Source organism: Passer domesticus, chromosome 7 (assembly GCF_036417665.1).
Source record: "Passer domesticus isolate bPasDom1 chromosome 7, bPasDom1.hap1, whole genome shotgun sequence".
NCBI classification, from domain to species: domain Eukaryota; kingdom Metazoa; phylum Chordata; class Aves; order Passeriformes; family Passeridae; genus Passer; species Passer domesticus.
In genome coordinates, this window is record NC_087480.1 from 13,235,930 (window position 1) to 13,262,233 (window position 26,304).

Here is a 26,304-nt window from a genome sequence, read left to right on the forward strand (position 1 = left end):
GAAAATCAACCCAAATCAAACACCCACACACCATTCCCAGAAATGTTTTTGGATGGCCACACTTATCACTCAAGAGTGAGGAAATGCTAAATATCAGCTTCTCTCTAAGCAAACATAAGTCATTTCTCCTTTTGTAAGAATTATCCTAGTCTTTCTATTTTCCCCACAGGGCCAATTTCATCCAATGCACAGCAGGAATCATGTTCACTAAATGAGCAACGATTCAATAATTTATCCTTCTGTCACTGTTCATTACTGGTCTAGAGCCTTACTTTTTGCATATTATTTAGTCCAAGTTCTAAACCAGCATTGTTTCTGTATTTGCCAGTGCAGTATCAGATAATTTCCAATACACTAATTGACTTATTTTCCCAATTTTCCTACAAGATAATGGGGTTTATTATTCTCATCTAGAAATGCAAAATTAAGTCCTTTTGTTGTTGCATAAGTTGAAGGTGGAGTTTCACAGTAAAAGCCAAGTGAGTACAGTGGGGAAAAAAGCCTGTTTAACTCCTGACCGTGCTCACAAGCTGGAGAATTGTCCAACATGTCTAACAAGCTGGGTGCATGTCTAACACAACTGAACCTGTGAAGGTGTGGGCTCATTACTGCAGACACAAGACGCCACCAGCACCCATGCACCAAGCAAAGAGTCTGCCTTGCAAAGCTCTGCCAAACGTAAGGAAGGACACTGCTCGCTGGCAGCAGGGAAATTTACTGATGTTCCTGAGGAGCAGAACACAGAAACTGCACAAGGTCTGCTACAGCCTGAGACCACCAGCAGCCAGAGCCCTCAGCTGAGCTTCTAACCAAAGGACACAGGGTGGTCTGCTCAATTCTCACTCCCTGCTCATTCTAGGTGGTGTTCTAATCCAGGCCACTTTTGAAGGCAGACTTGGATACTTAGGAGAAGCCTTCCTGCAGCTCCAGAGCCCCCTGAAGCAGCTGTGGCTTTCATGAGGAGCGATTCCATTAAACAGCTGTGAATGGAACAAGAATTTATTGTGACTTTATTTCCTGTGATTTTATCTACTTATCTTTACTGAATAAAGCAATTTTGGCCTGATTTCATTGTCTCATTGGTCAGACTAACAGGTGTCCCAGCTGAAAGAGTTATCAGTAGATGCATGGTTCCTCTGAAACTGAAGGAATGAATTTTTGGTTCTGTATCAAACAAAGGGACTCTTTAGAGAGAAAGAATCAGCAATCACATGTTCGTTTAACACAGTATTAGCACTAGACATTAACATATAAGAGTGGCAAGCCCAGCCCCCTGTTATTGTAAATGTAGAAATCATGTGAAAATGAAATTTCTCTGAGTACCAAACACTCTCCTTGTGATACTAAGCCCTATTTTGTGTGAGCTGACAGTACTGCCACATCCACTGCATGCTGACAGCTGAGTTAAGAAGTGTAACACTATGACACAGAGGTGTCAAGATTGCTGAAATTAATACTGGATGTGCAGTGTTTAGCTTGTTGAGTCAGCTAACTTAGGTGTGGTGGAGAAGCAGTATCATATGACAGTAGAGGCACTGCAATTTAGCATAAAGCTATTTCTTTTTGGAAAGATTTTTGATGCTTTCGTAGAAAATGTATATTTTATACTAGACTTTTAGCTGAAGCTATCAGTTCCCTGCACAGGCATTTTTCTGTTATTACAGATGGGGAAAATGTAGCAGAGATGGAGCTACTTAGAAGGACAGCAGCCAGGTGAATGATTTAGGATTCTGATTTACAGTGCTCTATCCCCTTTCCCCCACTCCAACCAAGAGACTCCAGTCCTTGGAATACAAAGGTTTTTTAGTGTTGCAGTAAGAGGTATTCTTTCAGATCCCCCCTGTGTCACTGAGCTGCACAATGAGATGGCTCAGAACCAGACTGTGAGGCTGAGGAGAGGTTCCAGAGCCCCTTTACCAAGAGAGCACATGTCCACTGCCTGTTCAGGGGAGAGGCTGCTCCACACAAAGTGTTGAGGGCATGGATTCCAGTTGAGCAGTCCCAACACCTCCAGCCAACAGTAGCTCTCTGCCACGTGCTATCAAATCCCCTGCAGTGGGTAATATATCCTGTTAATCTCTCTCCAAGTACCAGGGCCCTTTCACCCTTAATCTTTATAGGGTATCTTCTCTCTTTCCTTTTTCTAATTTAACTTAGTCTGATGTGGGAGATGACTGAGGTATCTTGAATTAAGGGAACACACCTGAGTAACTGTTGCTCCAAACCACAGAGTAAAGACAAATCTGTCTTCTTCTGAAATTGTTCTAGTAGAAGAGAACCAAAATTTGAATCTAGAATTTCATATTATTTTTTTGAGGAGAGAGGGACATTTCTCATCTTACTCAGAGAGGTGATATATGTTCTGCTTTTCCTTTACTCTGGGGACCTCAAGGTCAGCCCAGATCTTGGGAGGTTACCAGAAAGCCCAGACATCATGACAATGAGCACACTGAGGCACTGACGTTGACACCACGGCTCCTACATAAACACTCCCTGAGATCCAAGAACACAGAATCCTCGCTGACTCAGCCTTGTAGCAGGCTGTGTTTTAACAACACTGCCCCCAATCCTGACCCCACTGCAATGAGCTCTGGCATGTCCTCACTGGATTCTGAGCACACCTGTGCAAAGACAGATTTCCCTAGAGCACCCATGGTTTGGAGTACCCTGGTGGGGGTGAATCACCTCGGGCTGAGCAAGAACCAAGTGCCAATCTCAGGGTCTGGGTATGGGCTGTGCCCACTGGCTGTTGTGCAAAGCCCCCTGCTCAGAACCTCTGCCTCTGGATCAAACAGGGGAAGGGGGGAACAGCCTGTTCTCAGAGCTCACCACTACCCACTGATCTCTGGACAGCTCACCCAGAATTCGTGGAGGAAATGTCAATCTCTCCCTTAGTGCCAGCAGCATTAATGCAGTCTTTGTTCAGTATGTGCTGTAACTTCATTACTGCTTCAACACAAGGCCCTTGCTGCCTGATACTGTGTGCACCACAGCTAATGACAGCACTCCCTTGAGCCACTCAGGGACACACTAAATCACTGTGCAAGGTCTGTATTTAGGGTGTCCATGGACAGGGTTCCACTGGAACACCCAGCAGAGAGCTACACCAGTGCCATCCACAAGAGATGTGCCTTGCTGCTGCCACTCAGGGAAATGTTGCCCCTCATTGACTAAATGGACAGCATGAGAGCTCTTGGAGAAGAACTGGAACCATGATATTTTCAAAATCAAGTTTTGTCACTCTTCTTTCTTACTCTATGGAGAAAACACATTCCACTGAGAAACTCTGAGAATTGCCTCCAGAATATGTATTCCAGCAGTAATTTCTTAGGCTAAGCTTACATCAGGGATGCAACCACCAGAGAAATAGATCAGTAGGGCTGGCTTCTATTCAGATTAGAGGCTTCCTTAGCCTGACCAGGTACATCACAAGGGATAACACAGACTTGATTAAGACAACACATTAACACAGGGCAGTTTTAAAGTTAATCTGACATGAAGAAGGTGCTTAAATTCTTCTTTCTTCTCTAGACAGGTAAAGACATTATACCTTTATCTATGCCTATATGAACCTATGCCTATCCATCCATATTCATGTTCAGCTTTAATTTTTCTTACTGGTTTAAAATATTTCACTGGGATACCAGTTACAGCAGCAAAAGGAAATTTACCAAATGTATCAAACCTCTTAGGCAGCCACATATATAAGCTTATTGTAACACATATGCAGATATTTACATTCCAGGCTCTACAATAGCCACTTTATGGTTTTAAGTGCATATTTCCTACAGACAAAGAAATCTGAGGTCGTCAGTTATTGCATTCATGTTACCTGAACATCTTGCATTTTAGTAAAGTTTCCATGCACAAGCAATATTAACATCTGTTTCAAGGATCTCTGCTGGAATTGTAGCTTCACACAGCCAAATTGCCTATGCTTCCACCAGGGAAATGGCTATTTATTTTATGCAGCCATCTGGGCTCTAAATACTATGTTTTGTCATTTGTGGTCTTGTTTTCCAGGGTTTCTTATATGAAATTTGATTTCTTCATAACTTATTTCTTCTGTAAATGACATTTTTATAGTAATCAAACTTGTGAATGAATATTTCGTTAGAGACTTACAACACCAGTGTCAATTCATAAATATTTTGGATTGAGAGCCAAACCCTAATTGCAGCAGCTTTGATGGTCTACATTTTATTTTCCTGTGGAATCATATGTAAATATAATCTTTACAAGCCCATCTCGCAGTTAGATGAAGGACATATGTTGCTGCAGAATTTAATACTTCAGGATGATACTGGTCAAGTCATTGGAACATAGACCCTTGTGGTCTCAGAGCCCAGACCCCATCATTTTAAACAAAGGAGCATCTTTTAAACAAACAGCACAAATAGATTGTCACAAACCTTTATCTACCACGTATTATTTTTGCTTGGATTATGACAGAAATACAAATACTTCTTCCTCACCTCACATCATACCTCTCAGAAGTCTTTTTAATAGATTTTAGTACCAAGTCACAATTGTGAAAGTACCAGGTGTCCTGGAAAGCCATTTAGAGGATTGGTAAGAAGCCCTGGAGCAGATGAGAGCTGCTGATTTTCCCAGTCATTGCTTGCTGCAGTCACAAACTGGTTTGTGTTCCACCACAGAGCTCACTGACTGACACAAGGGGACCAAGGGCAGGACTCCAAGCTCCCTCAGATCTGCTCGCTGCTCTCTAGCTGCACAACAAACACTGGTTTTAGCCATGAGAGAGCTCATGGCAGGCTGGATGCTCCACCCTTCCACACAAGTGAGCCAAGAGCTCTCCCCTGCACAAGAGCAAATCCAACAGCAGCCCTCCTTCTGCAGGCCAGGAACTCCTCTTCCCTGGACGCCTCCTCCACCTAGGCAGGATTCTCTCACTCTTCCCACCAAGGGTTAATTTCCTTCTCTCTGTTGCTTACTCTGTCTAGGAGGCCACACAAACCAACTGGCACTCATCAAGCTGCCCTTTCCTCTCTGTGAGAGGGATAAAGCAGGCACCAAGCTACACCAGAAGGAACAAAGCCACAGTGAAGTGCGTGGCTAAACCAAGCAATATAAGCTCATTTGGTTTACTCTCCTCCCCTCAAGTCTAATCACTCAGCAAAAGAACCAGCTCTAGTCTCACTGCTGGGACCACAGTCCCTCCCAGTGGCAGTTCCAGTCACCCAGCAGGTCCCCCCTGGCTCCCCCACACCCAGTCAGACCAGGTTTCCTCACCAGCTCGACCCCAGGGTTCCCACAGCAGAGCCTCAGATGCTTGTTCCATAAAGCAATTTATTCACAGTGCAATAACACAGGAACAGCTCACCCCAAGCTACCTGCACTAAATGTATTCCTCAACACCATCACCTTTATTATTTGTCTCACTTACCCTCCATGCACAATCCACACTGTGTCTACTCTCTTACCTTCTTCTTTGCCTTCTTTTCACCACATACAGTGGCTTAATCATCAGCTTTACCATCTTCACCTGGATTGTAATCAGCTTTACCATCTTCACCTGGATTGTAATCAGCTTTACCATCTTCACCTGGATTGTAACCAGCTTCATCATCTTCACCTGGATCGGTCAATAAATGGCTGCTGGCAAACACCTTCCAGGCAGAAATCTCAGTCTCTTTCTCTAGACTGTTTCTTAAAACCTCTTCTTTCCAGAATACTTTTATATAACATCCTTTTATATAACAAACCTTCAAAGATAAGGAGGAGCCCCTCACAAAGCCAGAGAAATCTACTGATAGTAGGTTTTACCTACAATGCTGCCCACAGGTACATAGCATTTGTAAGGACACAATCAAATCTGAAAACCTTTCCAGCTGGTGGTTTGAATGAATAAAGAAATAATTACTCTTTCCTCTGAGGCTAAATTCAGAACTGTCTCCTTGTTCAACAGCAGTAAATATGAGTAAAACAGATCTAGGGAGCTTTGACCCTTCATAGCTTTGTCTGTAGAGGAAGCTCTACCTCCCTCCAGTTTAGCCTGTGACACAAACCCCTGGCCTGAGTACTTTTATTTCCCTGGAGCCACTGAGCCTAGGAAGTGACAGCAGGGAGGAGGCCAATGCAGGGTCATGATCTAGTTCACACCCTGGAAGACAATTACCAGCCAGGTGTGGATGTGAAAGGCACAGGTTGGAGGGATTTTGATGCCTGCCAGCATGAGACCTGGCTCAGGCATGTGCCATTCCCGTAAACTGGGAAGCATGAACAAATTTTCCCTAAAATAAAATGTGGAGAAACAAATTATGAGATTCTGCAGCTGACTGCATATGGAACTGCAGGGCAGGACTAGATAACACCTTCCCTACTCTGTAATGATGAGTAACCCCAAATTTCATTACAGATTACATGGGATTACTAAAGCAGTCTGACTACATGATGTACTAAGAATAATTATGATCTACCCATCTTGGTCATAGTAGTCATTAAGCTGCTATATCTGTAACAGGCTTAATAACAAGGTGAAGAGTGAATGGGAGAGAAAAAGTCATTTCCTTGTCTCATTGGTCATTGTTCCCTATATGCCTAGGATGTCTATGTGGGGACAACTGAAAATGGAGGGAGAATTCCAGCACAGAAGACAATATTTAAATAAGAGGAAGTGAGTGTCCTTATACTACACTAATGCAGTGGTCTCCTAAGTGGGGTGCATGCCTTCAAGGTGTATACAAGACAATGTGCTGGAAGGAAGGAGATGATTTTTACATCTCTAAAAATATAAATAAAACCCCCCCATGTTTATTTCATTTTTATCTCCTCCTTTTTAAATTTTGTGTGTGTGTTTTATCAAGTAGATAATACATTCATAATTTAAAGGGTATGGTAGTGCAGATAAATGCTCAAAAGCATTTCCCTGATAGGGGCACATGATCAAAAAGTTTGGAAATCCAAAGGACTGGTTTTGCAGGTAGCACCAGATCAGCTCTAAATCTAGAAGTAGTGCTGAAACAGCAAAACAGCTGGGGCAGGTAAGGGTCAGGGGAGCTGCACTACTCACAGTCCTTGAGCTAGGACCTGAGCATCCTGCTCTGAACATCCACCCATGAGGAGATCACAGTAAAGTGGAAAATCCTCTGGATGGTAAAGATAGAACCACAAAACAAGGAAAATTCAGTTACTTGTTAATATTTCTTGCTGCTGTTCCAAATAATTCCATAAATGTGAGATTCATGCTGTAAGAACTCTAAATGAACTACAGTATTTTCTGCAGACTTTCCTAACTCAAACATGTCATTCAGTATGGGCTGTATGCTTCTTATTAACAGCATTAAGCAAATAGAAAAGTGATTGTTCTAAGAAAAAAAGTTTGTTGAAGTATAAGAATATGAAAATTGCTACAGCGGGTAACAATAATTCCTTAGGGTTTAGCCTGACATTCTGAACAGTATATATTTCTTAACTGATAGATCATAACAGCTAATTTAGAGCTATTAGGTCTATTGCATAAATATGTGGTCAAGGGCACTTTAATATACACCACTGTTACTTCAGACCATAACAGCTGCTCTGGAGCTGTCAGCCTACTTTGTCGCAATCTATTTTAATCTAAAAATAAAAAAAAAAAAAATTCTAATTACTTTGTAGTTGCTAATGCACAATTTAGGCTGATTGTTTAGTGCCATAGCTGAGCATTGTTTGAGCAGGGGAGGTGAAATACTATAAAGAAGAGGTATCACTACCATCAGACAAATCACAGGGGACTCAAACTCAGAGTTAATAACAGAGATGCCTGCCATGTGTTTACAGAGGACAAACAACGAGAAAGGAGAGGATGTGAGACAGATTATTTCTTTGTTTAACTCTGTACTTTGCTACTTTAAAAACCTAAGAGGAGCCATTAAAGCTATGTTTATCGTTAAAAAGCAATATCTGCTTGCTACCCCACTTCCTAGCCCAACTCCCTGCTGCCAGCCAGCTGGGAAAGCTCTGCTGGGAGAGGGGGTGCAGCCCAGCCCATCCAAGAGCAACCCTCTTGGATGTCACCAGCACAGTGAGAGCTTCCAGCAGAGCAATTCAGTGGAAAGAGCAGTGCCACCTTTCCTGTCTTCTGGCCATTTGGCACATTACATTCCTGCCCTGCCCATAAGCACAGACAAGTGATGGAGAAGGTCAGAGAGGCACCCGGCCTCAGAGATAAGAAATGTAGGGGTTCAGCTGCTTTTAAGCACACACAAAGGCCAATAAAAATGCTCAGAAAACCCAGCTGTCTCTACCAGTCTCTGCTCAGAATGTGATTCTCTATAATCATGTCATTCAAAGAGACTTTTGCTAAGTACTGAGGGAAAAGTGGCATCCTTTGGTGAGGGGAGGAAAATGCCTGTTGCTGCAAGCTATCCATCATCTTCAACAAGTCCAAGATGTGCTAAAGCTCCCTAAATTTTTATTCCCAACAGAGCAGGATAAGTTCAGTGTTTTCTTGACAAGCAGTCCACCCATGTGAAAATCTACTTCCCAATGCAGTTTTGGAGGCATTCACCTGCCTGGTAGGTTGGATAATAAACAAATGTCCATCATGTCTTCATCGGAGAAAGATTTTCTTCTTGCTGCTTTTTCCTTTTTTTTTCCTTGCACTTCTGGGGAAAACAATCCTCACACCCCCCACTCCCCCCTCCACCCCCAACCAGGAAATAGTCATTTTGAGGCAAGACCTTAAAATTGATGATTTTGAAAGTTTTCCCTATTGCCATGCTGTTCTGCTCCTGCATTCCTGTGGTGCCAACAGATGAAGTTGTAAGCCTGTTCGCCTCCCTGCATCTAATCCTGATACTACTCAGCAGCAGGGAAGGTGGGCAAATGTTCACTAGCAGTTGTTGGCAAAGAAACACAGCAGGATTTAAACTGGATGATGCCACTGCATGTGTAAAACAACCATTTGAGCAAATGCTGCTATAGCAGCATCTTTAACCAGTAAAACAGAATTTGCTGTTAACCTTTTGTTTTCTAGCTAGCTGTGCTGATGAGTTATGATTAATTGTATTTGTGTGTACAAAAGAACTTCAAACTAAAATGAACCTTATAGATAAAAAGGTAAGATAAAAGCTTGTTGCTGTGACAGACTTTTAGTGTGCTCATATATAACTAAAATAAATTTCAAAAGGAAAATGTGAGTAACATTCTGTTGCGCTCTAGTGAAGAGCTCCATGTTATTTTTCACAAGGTCATTTTCCCCATGAACTTCCTTCTCTTCCTTTCCAGTTTGCACAGCCTGGTCTTTAGCTGATGTGCTCTAACCCCAGATTTTTCATGGTTTAAACAAGCTCATATTATGGCATTCTAGGACTGTTCTGGATGGGGATCACCACAAGAGTAACTTGCCATGCTTATGCACTATTCAAAAGCTTGCCTGGGCCACCTACTGTGACATCAAAACAATGGGTAAGGAGCACCCCAGTTGCTGCTTTTCCCCAGGCTCTTAAGATTTCTTGCTTCTGATAATTTTTCATAGAGACCATAAGAGCTCCTTCCTTCAAACTGAGCTCTGCTATTATTTAAAGCTATCACTTTGGTATCTGGGAAATAAAAGTTGAAATATCAGCTGTCAATGCACCCAATGTTAGGAACAGGAATGAACTTTTCCTTGAAGATGATGGGAAAAGACACATCACACAGCCAACCACAATGACCTATTGCAGTTCATAAGGCCATGTTTAATTGAAGAAATTGCTTTCTGGAAATGCTGTGCCTACCTGGGGTATATAACTGAAGTAGGGCTTTCCCATTAGGAAATGTATGCAAGATCATTTTATACCTGTGCATAATCCTGTGGATCTCCCAGCTGTGCCCTGAGTCCTAAGCACAGGTTCTGTCCTTTCTCTTTCCATCCTGTATTAGCCATACAGCATGTTAGTGCTGTATCAATTACCTTGAATATGAAAATGTTTACGGCTTGGAGAGCCAGTAAAACCCTAAAGAGGGGCCTGGGCAAGAGTGCCCTGTTGATGGCAGGCCCAGCACCTGCATTAGAAGATTCCTTTTCTAAAGGAAAGTTGTTTTAATATTTTCATTTTGACTCAGATGATGACCCACACTAGGTGGAATATTGAACAGCTGTAGCCTAACAGAGTGAAAAATCACCCTGTTGAAAAGCAGGAGATGGATACAGCAGGACCAGAGCATCTGTACCACACTCCCTTGTGGAGGGAGCTCCCTGTGGAATTGCCATTCTCCTTCCCACGTTGCCTGGATGTCAGCTGGCACAGCCAAACCTCCAGAGCCCCCAGGACAGAGGTGGTGCCTGATGCTACAGAGAAACAGATGCTGCAGGGTGAAGCTCTGTTGCACTTACCTGGACGCAGAACAAAGCACACACGTGCTCAGAGGCTTATCCACTGGGATGGGAGAAACACAGGATAGTGAATTCTGTGAGGAAGCAGTGCAGAAAGAAACATGGCTTTGGTGAAGGGACTTGGAGGCGGTGCAGTGAAACTTATGAGGCTAAAGCAGTACAGCTGTGGACAGTTTTCCCCTTTCATCTGGCAGAAACCATTTTTTCCCAATGCTTTCTTAGAACAAAAAAGTTTTGGAGCACAAACACCAGAAGCAAAATTGAGTTAGACAGAATCAGTTGCTCTACTGGGACCTTACAGGAGAAAATAAAACACCTTTTCCAGGGATACCTTTACACTTCATTTTAGCTGTGTATCCAAGCCTAGGTCAGCAAGATCATAGCAACCATAACATTTAAAAATTACATCCCTTACATGGAAATAAGCTGGGAAAATATTTATTGAGTAATGAAATGCATTCTTCTCCTTTATCTGCACCACCTGGCACTGCATGGATCTCAGCTAGGTAAAATAGGCCTCAGAACTGAACTCCAGTCCTTCAAAAATACAAGTTCCCCAGTCACAGAGATTTTGCTTAAATACAATTCTGTATTTGGCCTTGGATTTTTGAGCTTTACAGTTCAAACCTATTCTCTCATTCCACTGTATTTGTTTTTTAAGTTCAATTCTCATGACTTTGAAAGCTTTCTAAAGGTCAGAAGAGAGAAGTACCAGATATTGCCACAATCACCCACAATGTAATGCAGCCATTTCATACTGCTCTAAAGCTTTCAGAAAAACCATGGTGACTTTTCATCTCAGGGAGTGTGGCTGGAGGTGTGGGTCAGGTTTCAGAGGGAACAGAAAGCCAAATCCTTTGCCATTAGATGTGGTGCAGGCTCTGGGTGATGTGATGAAAGAGCTGTCCTGCTCTTGAAGCCCTGTCACAGCTCCCACCTCTGGGGTAGCAGCAGCCACTCCTGGGCACAGCTATCAAGCATCAGGCCAAGTTGTTTAGCCTCGTATTTATTTAATCTTTGTGAAGATAAAGAAGGATGTTCCACTGAGAGCTCTTTTGTTTCACTCTTTATCAGTTCAATAGGAAAGAGAGCAGAGCTAAAGCCACAAGCAATGGTTTGTATATCTTGTAAGTCTCCTAAAGCCTTGTCATCATATGCTGTATTATGTTGTCTTTTTTACTGAGTGACCATTGCTCTATTGTACACCATCTGCCTTTTTGTGACTTGATGAACCACATTGTAAAAGGCAGAAATCAATAAAGTTCTCCAGAACCCAAAACCTTGGCGGGAAAATGTTTTCCTGCAGCACCATCTTGTGGTCCCTGATTTTAGCACTGAAGAGGTCCCTCCCCTCTCCCTGGCCCGGGAAGGTTTTTCTGCAGACTTGGGAACCACACCCAGCTTTCAGCAGCTCCTTTTCTAGCCACAGAGGTACTGTGAGGAGCCTGGCAAAAATGATTGTGCCCTCTTGTAGCTGACCTGGACCCTCATCGAGTTCTTGGAAGGGATAGAAGGGACAAAGGAAAATTGAATTTGGCTTGATATACATGATAGAATCAGCAGCCTAGGCAATGGGGAAAAGACATGTTTCAGTTAGATGTGAGGTAACCCCATGCTGAAATTGTTGTGTTATATGCTTAGGTCCAGCAGCACAAAAACAAGCAAACAAAAACATTTTATGCAAGGGATCTGAGTATTCAGTGTAAGCAGGCAGCCAATCAGCTGATCAGAGCATCCACCTTTCTGTGACATTGTCCATTGTCAGTACAGCTTGCATCACACACAGGCCTGTGAATAAATATCTGTGCTTTGACCCTAAGGTGGCAATCTTGACCTTCAACAGTAATGAAATACCTATTATGACATCTTAGGCACAGAGAGCAGTTATTTAAGTAATACCCATGGCTTGAAAGCTATTAATTCAATGCACTGTCAAGCTAATAGAGAAATTAAAACGTAAAAGCAGAACTTTTGTCTTCTCCAACTGAAAAGCAAAGCTTCCAGCTTTTTAGAGCACCTTTACAGCAAAGCTGCTGCATGGAAAAGGACAGGCCCCACGTTTGTGCACTGTGCTCTGCTGTCCCACTAAGGGGAACACAACTCTGGCTGTAAATTTTCATCCCACCTCCTCCTCTAACAGAGCATTGGGCTTATGCTCCTCTTGTTCTGGCACTGCCAGACACAGTTACTGCAGATGCACTGACTGCTCACCCCTACACACAGTTGTTTTATCAGTGTGTCCCTTTGTCAGGATGTTATGTGACATTGAAACCAGTTGTGCTGCCATTGAGAAGGAAACTGGAGGAATTTATTGCCCTTCAAATCAAAATCATGAATAACCATGTGAAAGCCTAACTTCCTGAGGAGCACAACTCACTCTCCACAATCACCAGCCACGAGCACCTCTCTGGTTTGTCACGTGCACAGTTCAGCTGTGACAGTGCCTCAAAATTCATGCAGCAGGAAACAATTTTTTTCTCTGTCAAGATGTCTATGTGTGTACTTTACCTTCCATAAAAATAATATCAAAAAAGAGCAAATACACATCAGATTTAGAAAGCAAACATTGCCCTATTCAGTTTCCATTGTTCTGTTGCTCTACATCAAAAAGACTGTAATACTTTTGTTTGCAAATTTTTAACCAAATCGTCTGTAACACAATGCTTCTGGCAATGGTTGCAATATCAGCCTTTAAGCTCCTGCACATAGTTACATTTGATCATCAGCAAGCACTCCAACACCTTCACAAGATCACCCATATGCATATTCCACCCACGCTTGGATTTTAAGTGGTCCCCTTTTTAGGACTTGGGAAACCAAGAAAAATGCTTTAAACAGGGAATTCTGAACATACAGATTTTCAAAGAATCACTCATAATGGAGCTTAGGACCAAAGCTCCATTCCTGCCAGTTGTAACTCTTGGAAATTCTGCTGCATGGACTTCACAGCCCCAAAGAAATATGACAAGTGATTGTGTTATTATGGGTGATATTGACTTCCACTGACATTCTTTCAGGTGCTCACTCTGCACTCAGCTGTCGAAAAGTGTTAGACATTTGTTTCTTTTATTTTTGTTATACTACAGAGAAATGGAAAGAAATTGCATTTTGGAATCACCTACTTCAGGAGACATGCCATCCTAAGATCAAAAAAAGTTGTTTGGTGCAGCAATACCCAACAGAGAGAACAACTCCAGAGACAACACTGCCACAGTTTCCTTGAGTACTCTATATTTTTGCTAAGCATATCTTTAAAGCAATTGCCCAAGAACAGATTTCCCAAATCCTCTGTAGCCTGGTAAAGAATTAGCTGTTCTCCTCAGCAAGAGTAGCACTAAATGCTATGGGGCCATACATCTGGAACCAGAGCAAGCTTCCTCTCAATACCAATTTAAGGAGTGACAACACTCCCTTAATCTTTTTCTAAGGCTGACCTATAAGCTGATATGTACACATAACTGCTATCCTTATATCCCTCCACAGACATGCTACTGTGTGAAAAGAACACTGACTTCACTATTCAGGGGTTGCCACAAGCAGTTTGCCTTCCAGTGTTACCAGTTGGTTGTTTGTTGTTTTGGTTTTTGTTTTTTTTTTTGGTTTTTTTTGTACAGGAGGTATGGAATGAGTGCAAGAAACTAGAATGAAAAAAACTTTTATTGTAAAATCAATAGTATTATCAAGGGTTTGCAACTTTGTATTACTTCAATGTTAAAATAAAAACTGTCCTTTTCCAGAGATAGCCAAATAATCCTGGTGTCTTCTGCTTGATCTTCAGGATCAGGTGGATGTTCCTATACACCAAAGGGAGAAAAAAAATCCCAAACATGAGTGTGATTTGATTTAGGGACACCTTTACATTTCTGCCAAATCAATAGTCTCACTGAAATATTTCTTTATTGTCTAATGACCTCCCTAACACTTTATTATTTCATGTGACCTTTAGTAGGCTATAGCTTGGCATGGTCACATGAAGTAAATAGCATTTCATTCTCAGATTACATTTATTTCAATTAGTAGTCAATTGCTCTTCAGCATTGAGGAAGAATGGCAAGAATGCTAAGGTGTGGAGCTACGGGAATGCCTCAGCTGCCATACACCTCTATCCATACAGAAAGAAAGGCTCTTCAGTGCCTCTAAATGCATCTGCCTCTCCTGAAAGCAGCAGACCCATTGTGCTTCCACTTTCTCATGCTACAATTTGCACATGAGATAAGGCACACTGAAGTGACATTGGGCTTTAACCTCAGCCTGTCCATGCTCCACTGTCAGCTGGCAGCTCAGCAACCAAATTCTTGCAAACTCATTACCTCTGCCACAACAGGAACTGGAGGTGATCCCTGACAATGCCTTTGGAAAATTCTACTGCACTGGCAGGGAGCAGGTATTTGGTAGTGCATATCTTTAGTATTCTACTCAACAGAACAACCCTAAACTTAGAACAAGAAAACATCCCAAAGTTAGTTTACCTTCTTTTTTTGTCCTTTTGGTTCTTTAGGTCAGTCCAGCAAGTGGCGATGAATCTCCTCTTCAGGATTCTTCATACCACCAATTCGTTTAGACTGTGCAATTTTCTGTACTTCTTTGCTTATGTTTCGTAAAGGATTGATACACGGACTGCAACATATTAAAACAGCTGAAACTGGCTGATTTCCAAAGTAGGAATTTAGAGAAGGTCACCTAGACTTCAGCCATGAAAACCCTACCTCCAGTGAAAAAAACTCAAAAACCTATACTTGATTTCAGGGGTCATCATAAGATTCATCACCAGAAGAAAGGTGAGGAGAAGCATGTCAATGCTTTTCCCATTTCTTACATTTTCTTCGTGAATTTCACCTTTTGATTCATACAGAATCACAGAAGCATTCAGGACAGAAAATGCCTTTAAGATCATCAATCCCAACCATTAACCCAGCACTGCCCAGACCATACAAGGAACACACAGGCCTGGGGCACCCCTTGCTGCCCAGCTCTTCCTGAGAGAGGAATTCCTGCACATGGCTGCTTGTCTCATCCCCAGCAGGCAAGGATGGGGAGACAATGCAATCATGACCAGAAATTTCCCCAGTAACAAATTAACAAAATTCTGTTGTCTTCTTACCACAGCTGTACTAGGGATTGGGCAGGAATGAAGACTTTTCTATGCAACTTTTAAAATCTACACAGTATTATTCAAAAGTAGGGCTATTTAAGTGCACCTGCATTTTTCTAACCTTTAATGTTTTAACCTACCTGTCCTTGCATGTGGTTCTTAAAGAACTATACTAACAAAAGTGAGAGGAGTAAGATAGGCTGGCACAGTTATGGACATAGCAAAGCCATCAGAGCACAGCCCCAGACAGGAAATACTGTGCTGATAGCACACAAGGGAAATTGCCAATTGGCAGGGAACAGATGTGTAGATTCTGCTTCCTGCATGAAAAACACCATGGGAAGGAGGCAGACACACAGTTTGTCCATGGGGATGTGGAAAATAACAAAGTCTCACTGGCTTGGGAAATTAGCTCAACTAGAATTGATCAAGTGTGGCAAGGAGAGGAGTACTCAGCTCCCTCTGTCAATATTACAGGAATTTCACGTTCCTACATTTTCTTTGGCCATAGTATAGAAACCTTGCGATTTACTCTAGAAGAGGCACAGTGGAGTTGAACAATTATCCCAAATTTCATCAGCAAAAGTCCTCTTATTTTTTCAATAACTCTAGAGAACAGTTTTTACTTTTGTGCACACCAGTTGCATTACAGATTTGGCATTGTGCATAGGACTCTCTCGACATTGGCTGTATAATGCTGAAAACAAAAGAATTTCTATCCAGAGAGGTTTTTGCTTATTAAAGGAATGTTTCTCAAAGCTCTATCAACTGTCTCTAAAACTGGTAAAACTCAAAGTTACAGTGGGATAGGATTGCATCCTTTCTTGAACTTAAATATGTGATGGAAATTTAAACCATTTAGCATCTGGTTTAGTTATTGCATTAAAAAACAAAGCAAAAAACCAAGTCAGCAGAAGAGCAAAATTCCTAGCTTCACTGGCTATGAAAAAACACAGAAATGATCATTTAAACATTAATGTGAATTCTCCCAAAACGAACACATATTAATTCATTTTCCAGAGAATTTATGATAATTTCATGTTGATTCTTTGCCTCCTGCTTTCAGAGTCACTGATGACTCAGTGCAGCTATCTGTATGCTGAGCATCAGCTGTTGAGCACAGTGTAAGATGTAATGTGGAGATTTTCACAGCAGGTTTTGTCAAAATGTGGAACTCCACAGCAAACAGCCATCTGCCAAGCAGCCTCATTAGTAAAGTCTATGTGTGTGTGCATACGTGCATGTATATGATCCCACACTACTACTATATCTTAGACCAAAAGTTTAACACTTGGAGGAAAAAATCTTCACTAAAAAGACAATTCTGTCACATTAACCAAGTTGTAGCACCGGCCATTTAATATGAACTACTACCTAAGCAGAATAAAGCATAGTTATGTTAATTCATTCCATCAGTTTAGTGACCTTGATATTGTGGAGTTTACATTTTCCCTGCATCCTGGCAACACATACACATGCTGAAACACTTCACAATATCAGACACTAAACTGCTTGCAGAGAACTTGCAGGCCCTATACATTAAAAACTCCACTCTGCATGTTTGTAACCATAGAGATAATTAATTCCCAACTCACAGCCCCTCTCTCTTACTCTACTCAGGCTTCATACTTTGTTCTTCCCTTCCTTGTCTTACTGCATAACTCCAGGTCTGTCCTGGAGGGAGTCTGCCTTCGTGTTCTTTGTGCAACTTCCCAAGCAAGGGAAGTAAGATTAAGTCCATGTCTTTTATATCTAGGTCTTTAGAAAGAGTACTGGGGCATTAAATAAACTTTTTTTCTTTAAGCCAAATTGATTCTCTGTTTTATGTAGCTTCAAAATAGAAGGACTCATCTTTTATATTTGAACATTAGTTTCTTGGCCTTTACTCCCCCAATCTTTTCTCCCTTCACCTAGTTAAAAGATGTCAGTTCTCCATATTTTCACCATTCAGAAACAGTACATCATAAATTAGGTCTCGTTATGTGCTAACACTTACCTTCTCTGCAAAAGGGCACAGCAACAGAATGGCAGCAATCCCAAAATCAAAAATCCTCCTCCAGTGAGCAAAACCACTCGAATGGCCAGCTGCACATCTGCAGAGCCAGCAGAAGTTTGCATTAGTTCTGAACAATTCTGATACAGCCACTGAGGCTCAGGTGGCAGAATCAGCCTCTAAGACAGACACCTTTGCTGGCATGAAGTCACAGCCATGCTGGCACTTAGCTCAGACAGATGTTTCATCAGCAAAGCTCTGACTGTACTCACACCTTAAAACACACCCACACCTAAAGACTTTAGTAATGCCAAGGAAAACTGCCATCTCTCAGATGAATTTAAAGTTGGGCTCACTGATCACATTTCTAACCTAAATGATTCTATGATTCAGCAGCACAATGGCAAAAAATTAAGTGTTAGGAATGAGCTCAGATGAGAAAGAACTGGTCTCAAATTTCACTTCAGTTTGAAAAGCACAAATGTTTGTTTACTTTCAGAGGCAACCAGGGTTTGGGTGAGCCCAGGGCATGGGCACAGTTGAGTGGGGGAATAAATAATAGTTAAAAAACCCAATCAAAGTCCCCTAGAAGCTGCTTTAAGAATGAGACAAAAATCTTTCAAATGAATTCCATTCATCTACTTCAGTTCATAACTTTTGTAGCATTTTCTTGAGACCTCATTTAATTCCCAGTGAAATTCAAGGCAAACCTCCCAACAAGAGGAACCATTCAGTATGCAGCCTGTGACCAGCTGACAAACACAACTGCCATGAGTCTAATATCTGCTAAGTGCTTCTGTTTTGTCAACAGATTGCTACAAGGCAAACAGTAAGTGTTTGCATTTTCTTTGGACATATGCTGTACATCCAGGAGCATTCAAGGAGCTCATTAATCTATGAACAAATAATTCTGTAAAATAGTCAGCCCTTGATATTGATGGCTAAACAATAAAAGCTAACTGGAATGAGGAATCAAGCAGTCACAGCTGAATAAGCATATTTAATTTTAAAATTTGTTTCAGTAGTTATCTTAAAAATGAGCAGAGGAGCTATAATTTTCACTGCACAGCTTTTCTTCTTGCTGTACTGAAGTGGTTTTTATAAAAAATGTAAAGGCCCAAGCTGAGACTAAATATTATTAAAACCTTTAATTTCTGTCACATGCCCCTAACTAACAAGCAGATTCTGATGGCATCACAATGGATAAAACTTTCTTCAATCAAAAATTATCTAGCTGGTAGTAACTACAGCTGCCCCAGCACTGGAATGTGGAGCACAAGAAAAAATTCAAAGTCTTATTTTGACCTCAGCTTGCTCCTGAAGAAGCACAAAAAAGACAAAGTGAATTCATGTTAGCTGACAATAACCTTGGGGTTTCATATTTTTGTTAAATCAGCTCATCCTAAAAATTGGGATATCACCTCTGAAATCAGTGGAGGTGTACTGAATTATACCAGGAAGAATGAAATCATTAAATTCTAGATTATGGTTTCTTTTTACTAACTTCTTAGCCATGTTTGGCAAGATTGCTTGTGTCTGAAAACTCTTCCTACACTGTTGGTTGTTTGTCCTTGGACAAATTAAAAATTTGACTGGACACAGCCCCTGGGAAATCCACTGTAGCTAATCCTGGTAGAACAGGGAGGATTAACTATATGGTTGTGAAAGGTCCCTTCCACACCCAATAATTCTCTCTATAATAAAGAACCTCTAAATTTATTTGCTTTTTTCAGTTTATTGAAGCAGCCTCCATGAAAAGCAACAACTGTTTCTAGAAAGCTATACTAAAGGAAAAAGTTATGATAAAAATTAGGATTTTATACAATCCTTTCAGTAGAGCAAAGATAATCATGGATTTATAAGCAAAGATAGGATCTACAAAAAGAGTTTTTTGCATTCATATGAGAAAAAAATTCATGCCCAGCAAGTTGATGCTCAAAGGAAAAAAAGTAGGTAAAATGTAATGTTAAGGCTGAAATTGGATAACACAGAACCACTGACATTTTGGTTGTAAAAGGCTTCTGCAGATCATGTAGATGAATCTTCCTCTTGAAGCAAGGCTACTACCAATATGAGATCAAGTGAGTTGTGTCTTGTTATATCCAAGTCTTGAAAACCTCCAAGGCTGGAGACTCCAACCCTTTTCTGGTGAACTTTTCCCCCCTAATTTCTGAGCTAAATTTCTTAAGCATCAGTTAGTGATTCCCACTTGTTACATCATCTGATTTTTCCAGGAAGAATTTATTCCTTCCATTTTAGTAACTTCCCTCCTAAACAGGCTTCAGTAGCTATTAAAAAAAACAATTAGCTTCCTCTTCACCATGTAAAATACAAATCCAGTTCCTTCACTTTTTCTTCACTGCACTTTCATGGAGTCACTCCTTTGGATTAACCCCACTTTCTACAAAAAAGCCTTTACTTCATTCTTTGTAATGACATATGCGATTATATTTATTTGTATAGCACTTGTTCTTTGCTTGTACTGGGCTTGGCAGTATGCAGTAAATTTTCTATTAATTAATTATCTTCTTTATTAGTACAGATGAAGAAATACACACAAGATTACAGTTACTTTAAAGAGAGGGGTTGTCCTGGAGAGCTGTAATGTGTGGCCAGGAGCAGGGTTTGCTCTGAGGCAGAGCCAGAGCAGCGCACTCACCATCCCTCACGGGCAGGTAGCACTGCTCCTCCTGGCCAATTCTGAAAGGACAGCAGTGAATTTTTTTGCATTCAGACATGTTCAGGCCTTGTACAGGACAAGGAGTGAAGAGTCGCTCATTGCTGAGGCGGCAAGCTTTAAAAAGAAAAAAAAAACAATATTGGATAAGATGTCTATCCTGGGAGCAATGTGGAACAGAAGGAAGTCATCACTTTGGTGTCTCTAGCATGTTTTGATTAATTAAATCTGCCAGAAAACAATATAATTGACATTCATGTATGTTCTTTCCCAAACCTAACCAATTTTTAAACTGAAATCAGCAAAAAAGCGAAACCATGTAATAGAAAATCTTCTGTAATTTGCTTTGTTTCTATAAGGATCTATTACAAAGCTGAATCTAAACAACATTGTGACATTTTTATGTACTTAGGTTTGTAAAGTAAGTGAAAAATACAAACTAAATTTTCTGACTGTTCTGTTTCTAATTAAAAAGCAGCAGAAATTTAAGTCTTTTTTTTTTTGAGGGACTATATTGCAACTAACCATCTCTGTTTGGCACTTATTTGTTTCTACAAGCAGCTGAAAATCAGCTGCGAGAAAAACCCCCCCACAACATCCAATACAGTTAATGAACAACGCATTTAAGCAGTTTTTGAGATTTCCTATTTAATAGCAGATTTATTGATAATCATGAGATACTCTGTGGGAATGGTTTAAATGTGTAAGATAGTTATAAATAGTAGACGCCTCTGTATATTTAATTCCTATAAAACATCATATCTCATCCCTTATGTTACACAGCAGCTGCAAAGCATCATTTGGTTCCAACAACTCCCCCAGGACTGGCTGTATTGTCAGTCTCACATTTATCAGAGACATTACTGGTTGCCTAATTCAGTTTATTAAAGGGGGATCAGGATCTTCACCAGTCCTCCGTGTTTACTTAGGCCTACATGTGAGCAATAATGGTGGAGGCACATGATATTAATGCAGAAACACACCAAGTGAAAAGTAGCATCTCTCCTTCTCCTTCCTATTGGTCTATGGTCTGGTTATGGAACCAGGCTGGCAGTTTTTATATAGAACAAATCTTTTTTGCACTCATATTATTTTGCTTTTTGATATTAGTAAGTTAGCATTGGGATTTCCCATCTCAATAATTTTATGAAATAATGTAGTTCTTGTGATTTTACTTCAGCAATCCAAAGGTGAGTGGATCAGTGTAGTCCAATAGGCTGAAGCTTTTCTTAGCCAGTAGAAGTGGGAGAGACACCAGTGTGGGACAAAATCCTTCTCTCATTTAGGCTGTGCCAAATTCTCTTTTCTCTCTGTGTGGGAAGACTGGAAAGCGAGTCCAGATGAGACACAACAAAGCCAGGCATGGTGGATCCTATGCCAAACTTTCAGCATAATTTCAGCATTTCCAGCACAGTCACATCACTGGTGATGGAGGGTTTTGCAGGAGGGTAGCAATGCAAACAAATCTGTGATTGTCCCTAAGAGGCACTTAGCAATCCTATTTTCAAGAGTCTAGTGAGTTTTACAGTATTAGACTGAGGGTTTTAAACACATGAACTGCTGAGGTAGGGTAGAGAGGGTGGCTTGGAAGTGAGGCAGAATGGGAAGGAAGAGAGAAACAATGCTGCAGGGTGAAGTGACACTTACTCATGGGACTGAAGAAGCTTAAGAAAGACACGAATACACCTTCCATTGTCATGTTAGGTTTGCTGGTTGCCTCTGCACTCTGCTCTGAACCAGGCTGAGTTGGGGCTGCAAGAACTGAAAGTTCACAATGATTAGCTCATTACCATCAAAACTATCCGTAATTAATTAAAGCAATGACATTTTCATACTGATTATCGCTCATTAGGAAGGCATTTACAGCCATCAGGAAACTCTGTCTACTGATGGCTAGCAAGGTTAAGCACAGATGTCTTTCTGTTGTATTCACTTATATTGCTTTAAATTGCTTCATGAACCACAATGAATAAAGAACTAAAGCTGTAAAATTTAAATTAAAGAATGCATTCAGGTGGAAATTGTCAAGGATAAAAAGCCCTGCTGCTCACCTATGAGGTGCAGGTTACATGAAAATGCTTTGCTGCATGTATAGTTATATTTCTCCTATGCACACAAGCAGAACTTCCTGATTTTAGACAAAGATCAGACCCCAGTTAGAACACAGAAACATGGTGAAAGGCACCTTTATCAGACACAACCAAACATGCATCTATCCCAGCTTCTAATTTCAGACAGTGACCTGCTGCAGTTGCACAGTAAAGAGCAAAACATCTCTAAATATAGAGGTACTGTTTACACAAAAGCTACTGATTTCTTACACTGGGACTTCCAAATCACCTTTCATTTTCACTATTCTAAAAAAAAATGGGATCAGTAAACCTTGCTGCCTCCCTACATCTCTTTTTCATTACACCAAAAGTGCAAATCACAGTAGGACTCCACTGGCAATCAACCACTCCCCAATGAGGGGGAAAAAAAGAGACCCAGTATTCCCACCTGCCTGCCTTTTTCCTCTCCGTGAGAGAAACTTACACCATCACCACTTTAATAGCTTTCAGTGATGGAGTTTGCTGAAAGCCATTTCATGGTGTTAGAGTCCTTGTGACAGAAGTGAGATCACAACCTAACAAAAAACTAAAGTATTGAATAACTTCAGTCTTTTGGATCATTCCTCATCAAGAACAATTATCCAAACAGCATGGGGAGCAGAAATTAGGGAATTGGGAAATCATTTGTCCTGGGGCACAACTTGCCTCTTCTGTACCATACAAAACTCCCTTGGGGTAAAAAAAGAACAGAGTAGAGGGAATTGAAGGTACTGTCACAACAGATAATCTGAAATTATTGTGTAACAGAAATGTGACCACCAAAGCTCATGCTGACAGTTATGTCATGGGGTTCCTCTCCCTGCTAGTATTAAAGACTTTGTAATGATTTCATGGGAAGTCCACGAGATGAGGTTTCCAGCATTCGGTTTCATTGTGAAAGCTGTGGCTGCCCCACACATCACTCTGTCATGTGAGGGGTGAAAGAGACACAAGGCATTTACAAAGGTTTAATGGCCATTGTGTACTTACACACTTATATCTGTGTGAGCTCACACCCACTCTGGAAGCCTTTTACAATGACACAGCCACTACCAGCCTCTCACCAAGAGCTGAAAAGGCTGAGGTCTGGTTTCTCAATGCATTAAGGATCAAATGCAAAGATGTTTGGATGGATCCTTTAGACATGTCAATGACCAAACTTCTGTTAGTGCAAGTAATCAGATAAAAACCTTTCTAATTACTTTGAGTCATCTGCTGTAATAAGTAAATACATCAATTCTCAACAGACTATAAGAACACCTTTAATTGTATGCTAGGAAAAAAGTTGAAGTGGGGAAAAATAGAAGAATTTATAAATGGGGGAAAAAAAGAAAAATCTATGATCAACTGTGAAATAAAAGCAAGTTGCACTGACAGGGATGAAATCAGCACCATGTATTTCTTGTACAGATGCACAGAGGGAAATGGGAAGTACAGTTGCAGGAAAAAATATATTTTGCTATATTTAAGTCTCAGAATGGATCAATCCAATCTGAAGCAATTGCTTGTAATATTTCTCAATATTCCCCAAGCATTCCCAAGACTGCTTGCTAGTAAAAGTACTTGCTGCTTCTTTGAGAATGTTTTTGCCCTTGCAATACTCACGTGAGTGGATGCTACAAAGCAGGACCATGAAGACCCACACCCCACGGGTGCTCAAGGGCAGCATTACTGCAATGAAACCAAGAGCAGTAATAGGTATAGGGCCCTGAATAAAACAAATTATTGAACTTAACTTCATATTTATGGATTAAAGCACACCTGACAGTTGATTGCTGGACAGAGCAGGACTGCCTCTTTTGCAAGAAAGAGGCCAAAAGCCATTGAAAATGTATTGGCAAGGAATAATTTTGAAGAAATTACTCATTTGAAGGGAGTTTAAAGGAAGTCATTTTGTTAACAGAGAGTAGCCAAAAAATTATCTTTCTGAAGTGTCCCAGAGCTGGACACCTGGCACTTAAAACTATAATTTTTACTAAAAATTTTAATGTGAGTTTAATGAACAGAATCAAGAATGAAGAATGAATAATTTTTGAAAGCTTAAAACTAAATTCTAGTTTAGCTCATTGAATTCTTCACTCTTTTCACAATTGGAGCATATGAAGAGCTTTGGATAGCATTTTTAAAAGGTGGTTCAAAATGGATTAGAGACAAAAATACTTTTAGAAATCCCCACGTGATTCATAGTAATTTAACAGCAGGTTTAAGCTGGATTTTGTACCTGCAATCAGCTCATGATGACTGCTTTGACAGATGCTGTATTTCACTTTGCCTGCCCCTCCTGTTTTACCCCAAAAAGAGCTTTTTTCAATTATTACCACTTAGTTCTAAAGACAGCTTAAACCTAGAGACAATTTGTTAGTACTGGGGAGAACCCCATTTTCTGAAGTGTTGCACAGGAAAAGACTGACTGCATTTCACGTGGATATTGCCCTTTGCAGCTCTTTCTGCACTCCTGCTCAGTGAGGAAAGCTCCCCTGCCCTTGGAAGAGCCTGTGCTAGAGAGGAATATACAAACATGTTCTATCCCATGGAGAAACTACTTCGGTAATGTGAAATTATTTCTTAAGAGGACAGGGATAATGTTTTCCAAGAGACTTATTAAAATTTAATACCATTCATGACAAACTGGGAAAACAAGGGAGAAGGAAAACAAGATAAAGAGAAAAATCTTTTTCTTGCCATTACTTACTTCTTTTGCTGTCTCCTCCAGCCCTGCTTGAGCAGGGCATGAGCAGCTCCCCAGGGTGCAGCAACCACAGACTGGCCCCGACAACCATGGAACCAAAGCATGTCACAGTCACCATCCCCAGCTCAGGTGCGCGGAACAGGATGGAGCAACAGAGGGGCCAGAAAAACCTCAGTGGGCTTTGAGAGAAATTGGCCCCTGCTGAGACTGTTGGAAAGCCTCTCAAGTCTTCTAATTCTCCAAGTTAAAAAGTTCATAATACCAGTCACACTCCAGTGTACAACACAGAAACATCACCTAATGGAGCAGACCAGGTAAAAGGTAAGAGATCAAAATACATTCCTCAAATCAAAAAGTTCGGTCAGAATGCTTAAATTAGAGCTTCTCACTAATCCATGAAAGGTGAATTAATTAGGTATTGCTTCACCAAATATCTGTACACTTGAAGCACAAATCTGACACACATCTTTCTGAGACTTGGAAAGCCAATCATGTCCTAGGTTGCATCAAAGGGAACATGGCCAGCAGGTCAAGGGAGAAGATTCTGCCCCTCTACTCCACTCTCCTGAGACCCCACCTGGTGTACTGCAGCCAGCTCTGGAGATCTGGCCTGATTTCAACTGGGATAGAGTTAAATTTTCTTCTTTGTAGCTGGCACAGTGCTGTGCCTTGGATTTAGGATGAGGCTAATGCTGATATCACACCGATGTTCAGTCGTTGCTAAGCAGCTCTTGCTCTCAATCAAGGAATTTTGAGTTTCCCTGCTCTGGGAGGGAGCAGGTGTACCAGAAACCAGGAGGGAGCATGGCCAGGACATGGCCAAAGGGACATCCCACACCATGGTACATCATGCTCAGTATATAAACTGCAGGAGCTGGCAGAGAGATGCCAAACACTGCCCAGGGATGGGCTGGGCATTGGTCAGTGTATTGAGCAATTGTATTGTGCAGCTCTTGCTCTTCTTGGATTTCATCTCTCTTGCTCCTTTTCATCACAATTATTATAATTGTATTATATAATCTTCCAATTATTAAACAATTCTTGTATCAACCCATGATTTTTACTCTTTTGTTTCCTCTGATTCCCATCCCCACTGGGAGGGTGGAGGGGGAAGAGAGCACTGAGAGTGAGTGAGTGAGTGAGTGAGTGAGTGAGTGAGTGAGTGAGTGAGTGAGTGAGTGAGTGAGTGAGTGAGTGAGTAGCTGCCTGATGCTGCTGCCTGGAGTTAAACCACAAGTTCCCCCATGAAGGACATGGACCTCTTCAGGCTTGTCAAGTGGGTCATGAAGGTGACCAGAGGCTTGGAACAGCTCTGCTCTGAAGACAAGAAGTCTGAGAGACTTGGGGTGCTTCAGCCTGGAGAAGGCTCTGGGGACACATCAGGGCCCCTCTCAGTGCCTAAAGGGGCTACACGAGAAAGACGGGGAATACTTTTTTATCAG

General features: G+C 41.2%; 1 protein-coding gene and 3 long non-coding RNA genes across 8 annotated transcripts in view; 1 reads left to right on the plus strand and 3 right to left on the minus strand.

Annotated features, from left to right (window-relative positions):
• The window catches only part of LOC135304493 (uncharacterized), a 91,392-nt gene extending 85,065 nt beyond the window's left edge, over nt 1–6,327 (minus strand). For all 4 annotated transcript variants that reach the window (XR_010365870.1, XR_010365869.1, XR_010365872.1 and 1 more), the window contains exon 1: nt 5,408–6,327. This is a non-coding gene — a long non-coding RNA (uncharacterized LOC135304493). The remainder of the gene's footprint in view (nt 1–5,407) is intronic.
• Nucleotides 1,688–5,350, minus strand: LOC135304495 (uncharacterized). The gene is made up of 3 exons (XR_010365874.1): nt 5,254–5,350; nt 2,204–2,264; nt 1,688–2,050 (listed from the first exon to the last, which is right to left on the minus strand). It is a non-coding gene; the product is annotated as an uncharacterized LOC135304495 (long non-coding RNA).
• A 187-nt stretch (nt 6,328–6,514) lies between the features above and the next one.
• Nucleotides 6,515–8,551, plus strand: LOC135304496 (uncharacterized). Its single transcript, XR_010365875.1, has 2 exons — nt 6,515–6,637; nt 8,430–8,551. It is a non-coding gene; the product is annotated as an uncharacterized LOC135304496 (long non-coding RNA).
• A 5,409-nt stretch (nt 8,552–13,960) lies between these two features.
• LOC135304498 (fmr1 neighbor protein-like) lies at nt 13,961–25,575 on the minus strand. 2 transcript variants are annotated; one of them, XM_064426949.1, is made up of 8 exons: nt 25,440–25,566; nt 24,866–25,159; nt 23,779–23,844; nt 21,731–21,844; nt 20,066–20,200; nt 17,410–17,506; nt 14,791–14,938; nt 13,961–14,115 (listed from the first exon to the last, which is right to left on the minus strand). In XM_064426949.1, exons 2-7 carry the CDS (start codon nt 24,978–24,980, stop codon nt 14,821–14,823), a joined length of 645 nt encoding a protein of 214 aa, XP_064283019.1. In that variant the 5' UTR covers nt 24,981–25,159; nt 25,440–25,566; the 3' UTR covers nt 13,961–14,115; nt 14,791–14,820. The 2 variants fall into 2 exon arrangements, with proteins under 2 accessions (XP_064283019.1, XP_064283020.1); XM_064426950.1 differs by lacking the exon at nt 23,779–23,844 and having other exon boundaries at nt 25,440–25,575.
• Nucleotides 25,576–26,304: the final 729 nt, after the last annotated feature.

Excerpts from the sequence above, each read along its gene's own strand:
- LOC135304498 (XM_064426949.1), bottom strand. The coding sequence starts at position 24,980 with ATGGTGACTGTGACATGCTTTGGTTCCATGGTTGTCGGGGCCAGTCTG. Across the intron at positions 21,845-23,778 it reads GCTTTGTAGCATCCACTCAC|TTCTTGCAGCCCCAACTCAG; the intron begins GTGAGTATTGCA and ends GTGAACTTTCAG. Across the intron at positions 17,507-20,065 it reads CTACCTGCCCGTGAGGGATG|ATGTGCAGCTGGCCATTCGA; the intron begins GTGAGTGCGCTG and ends CTGGCTCTGCAG.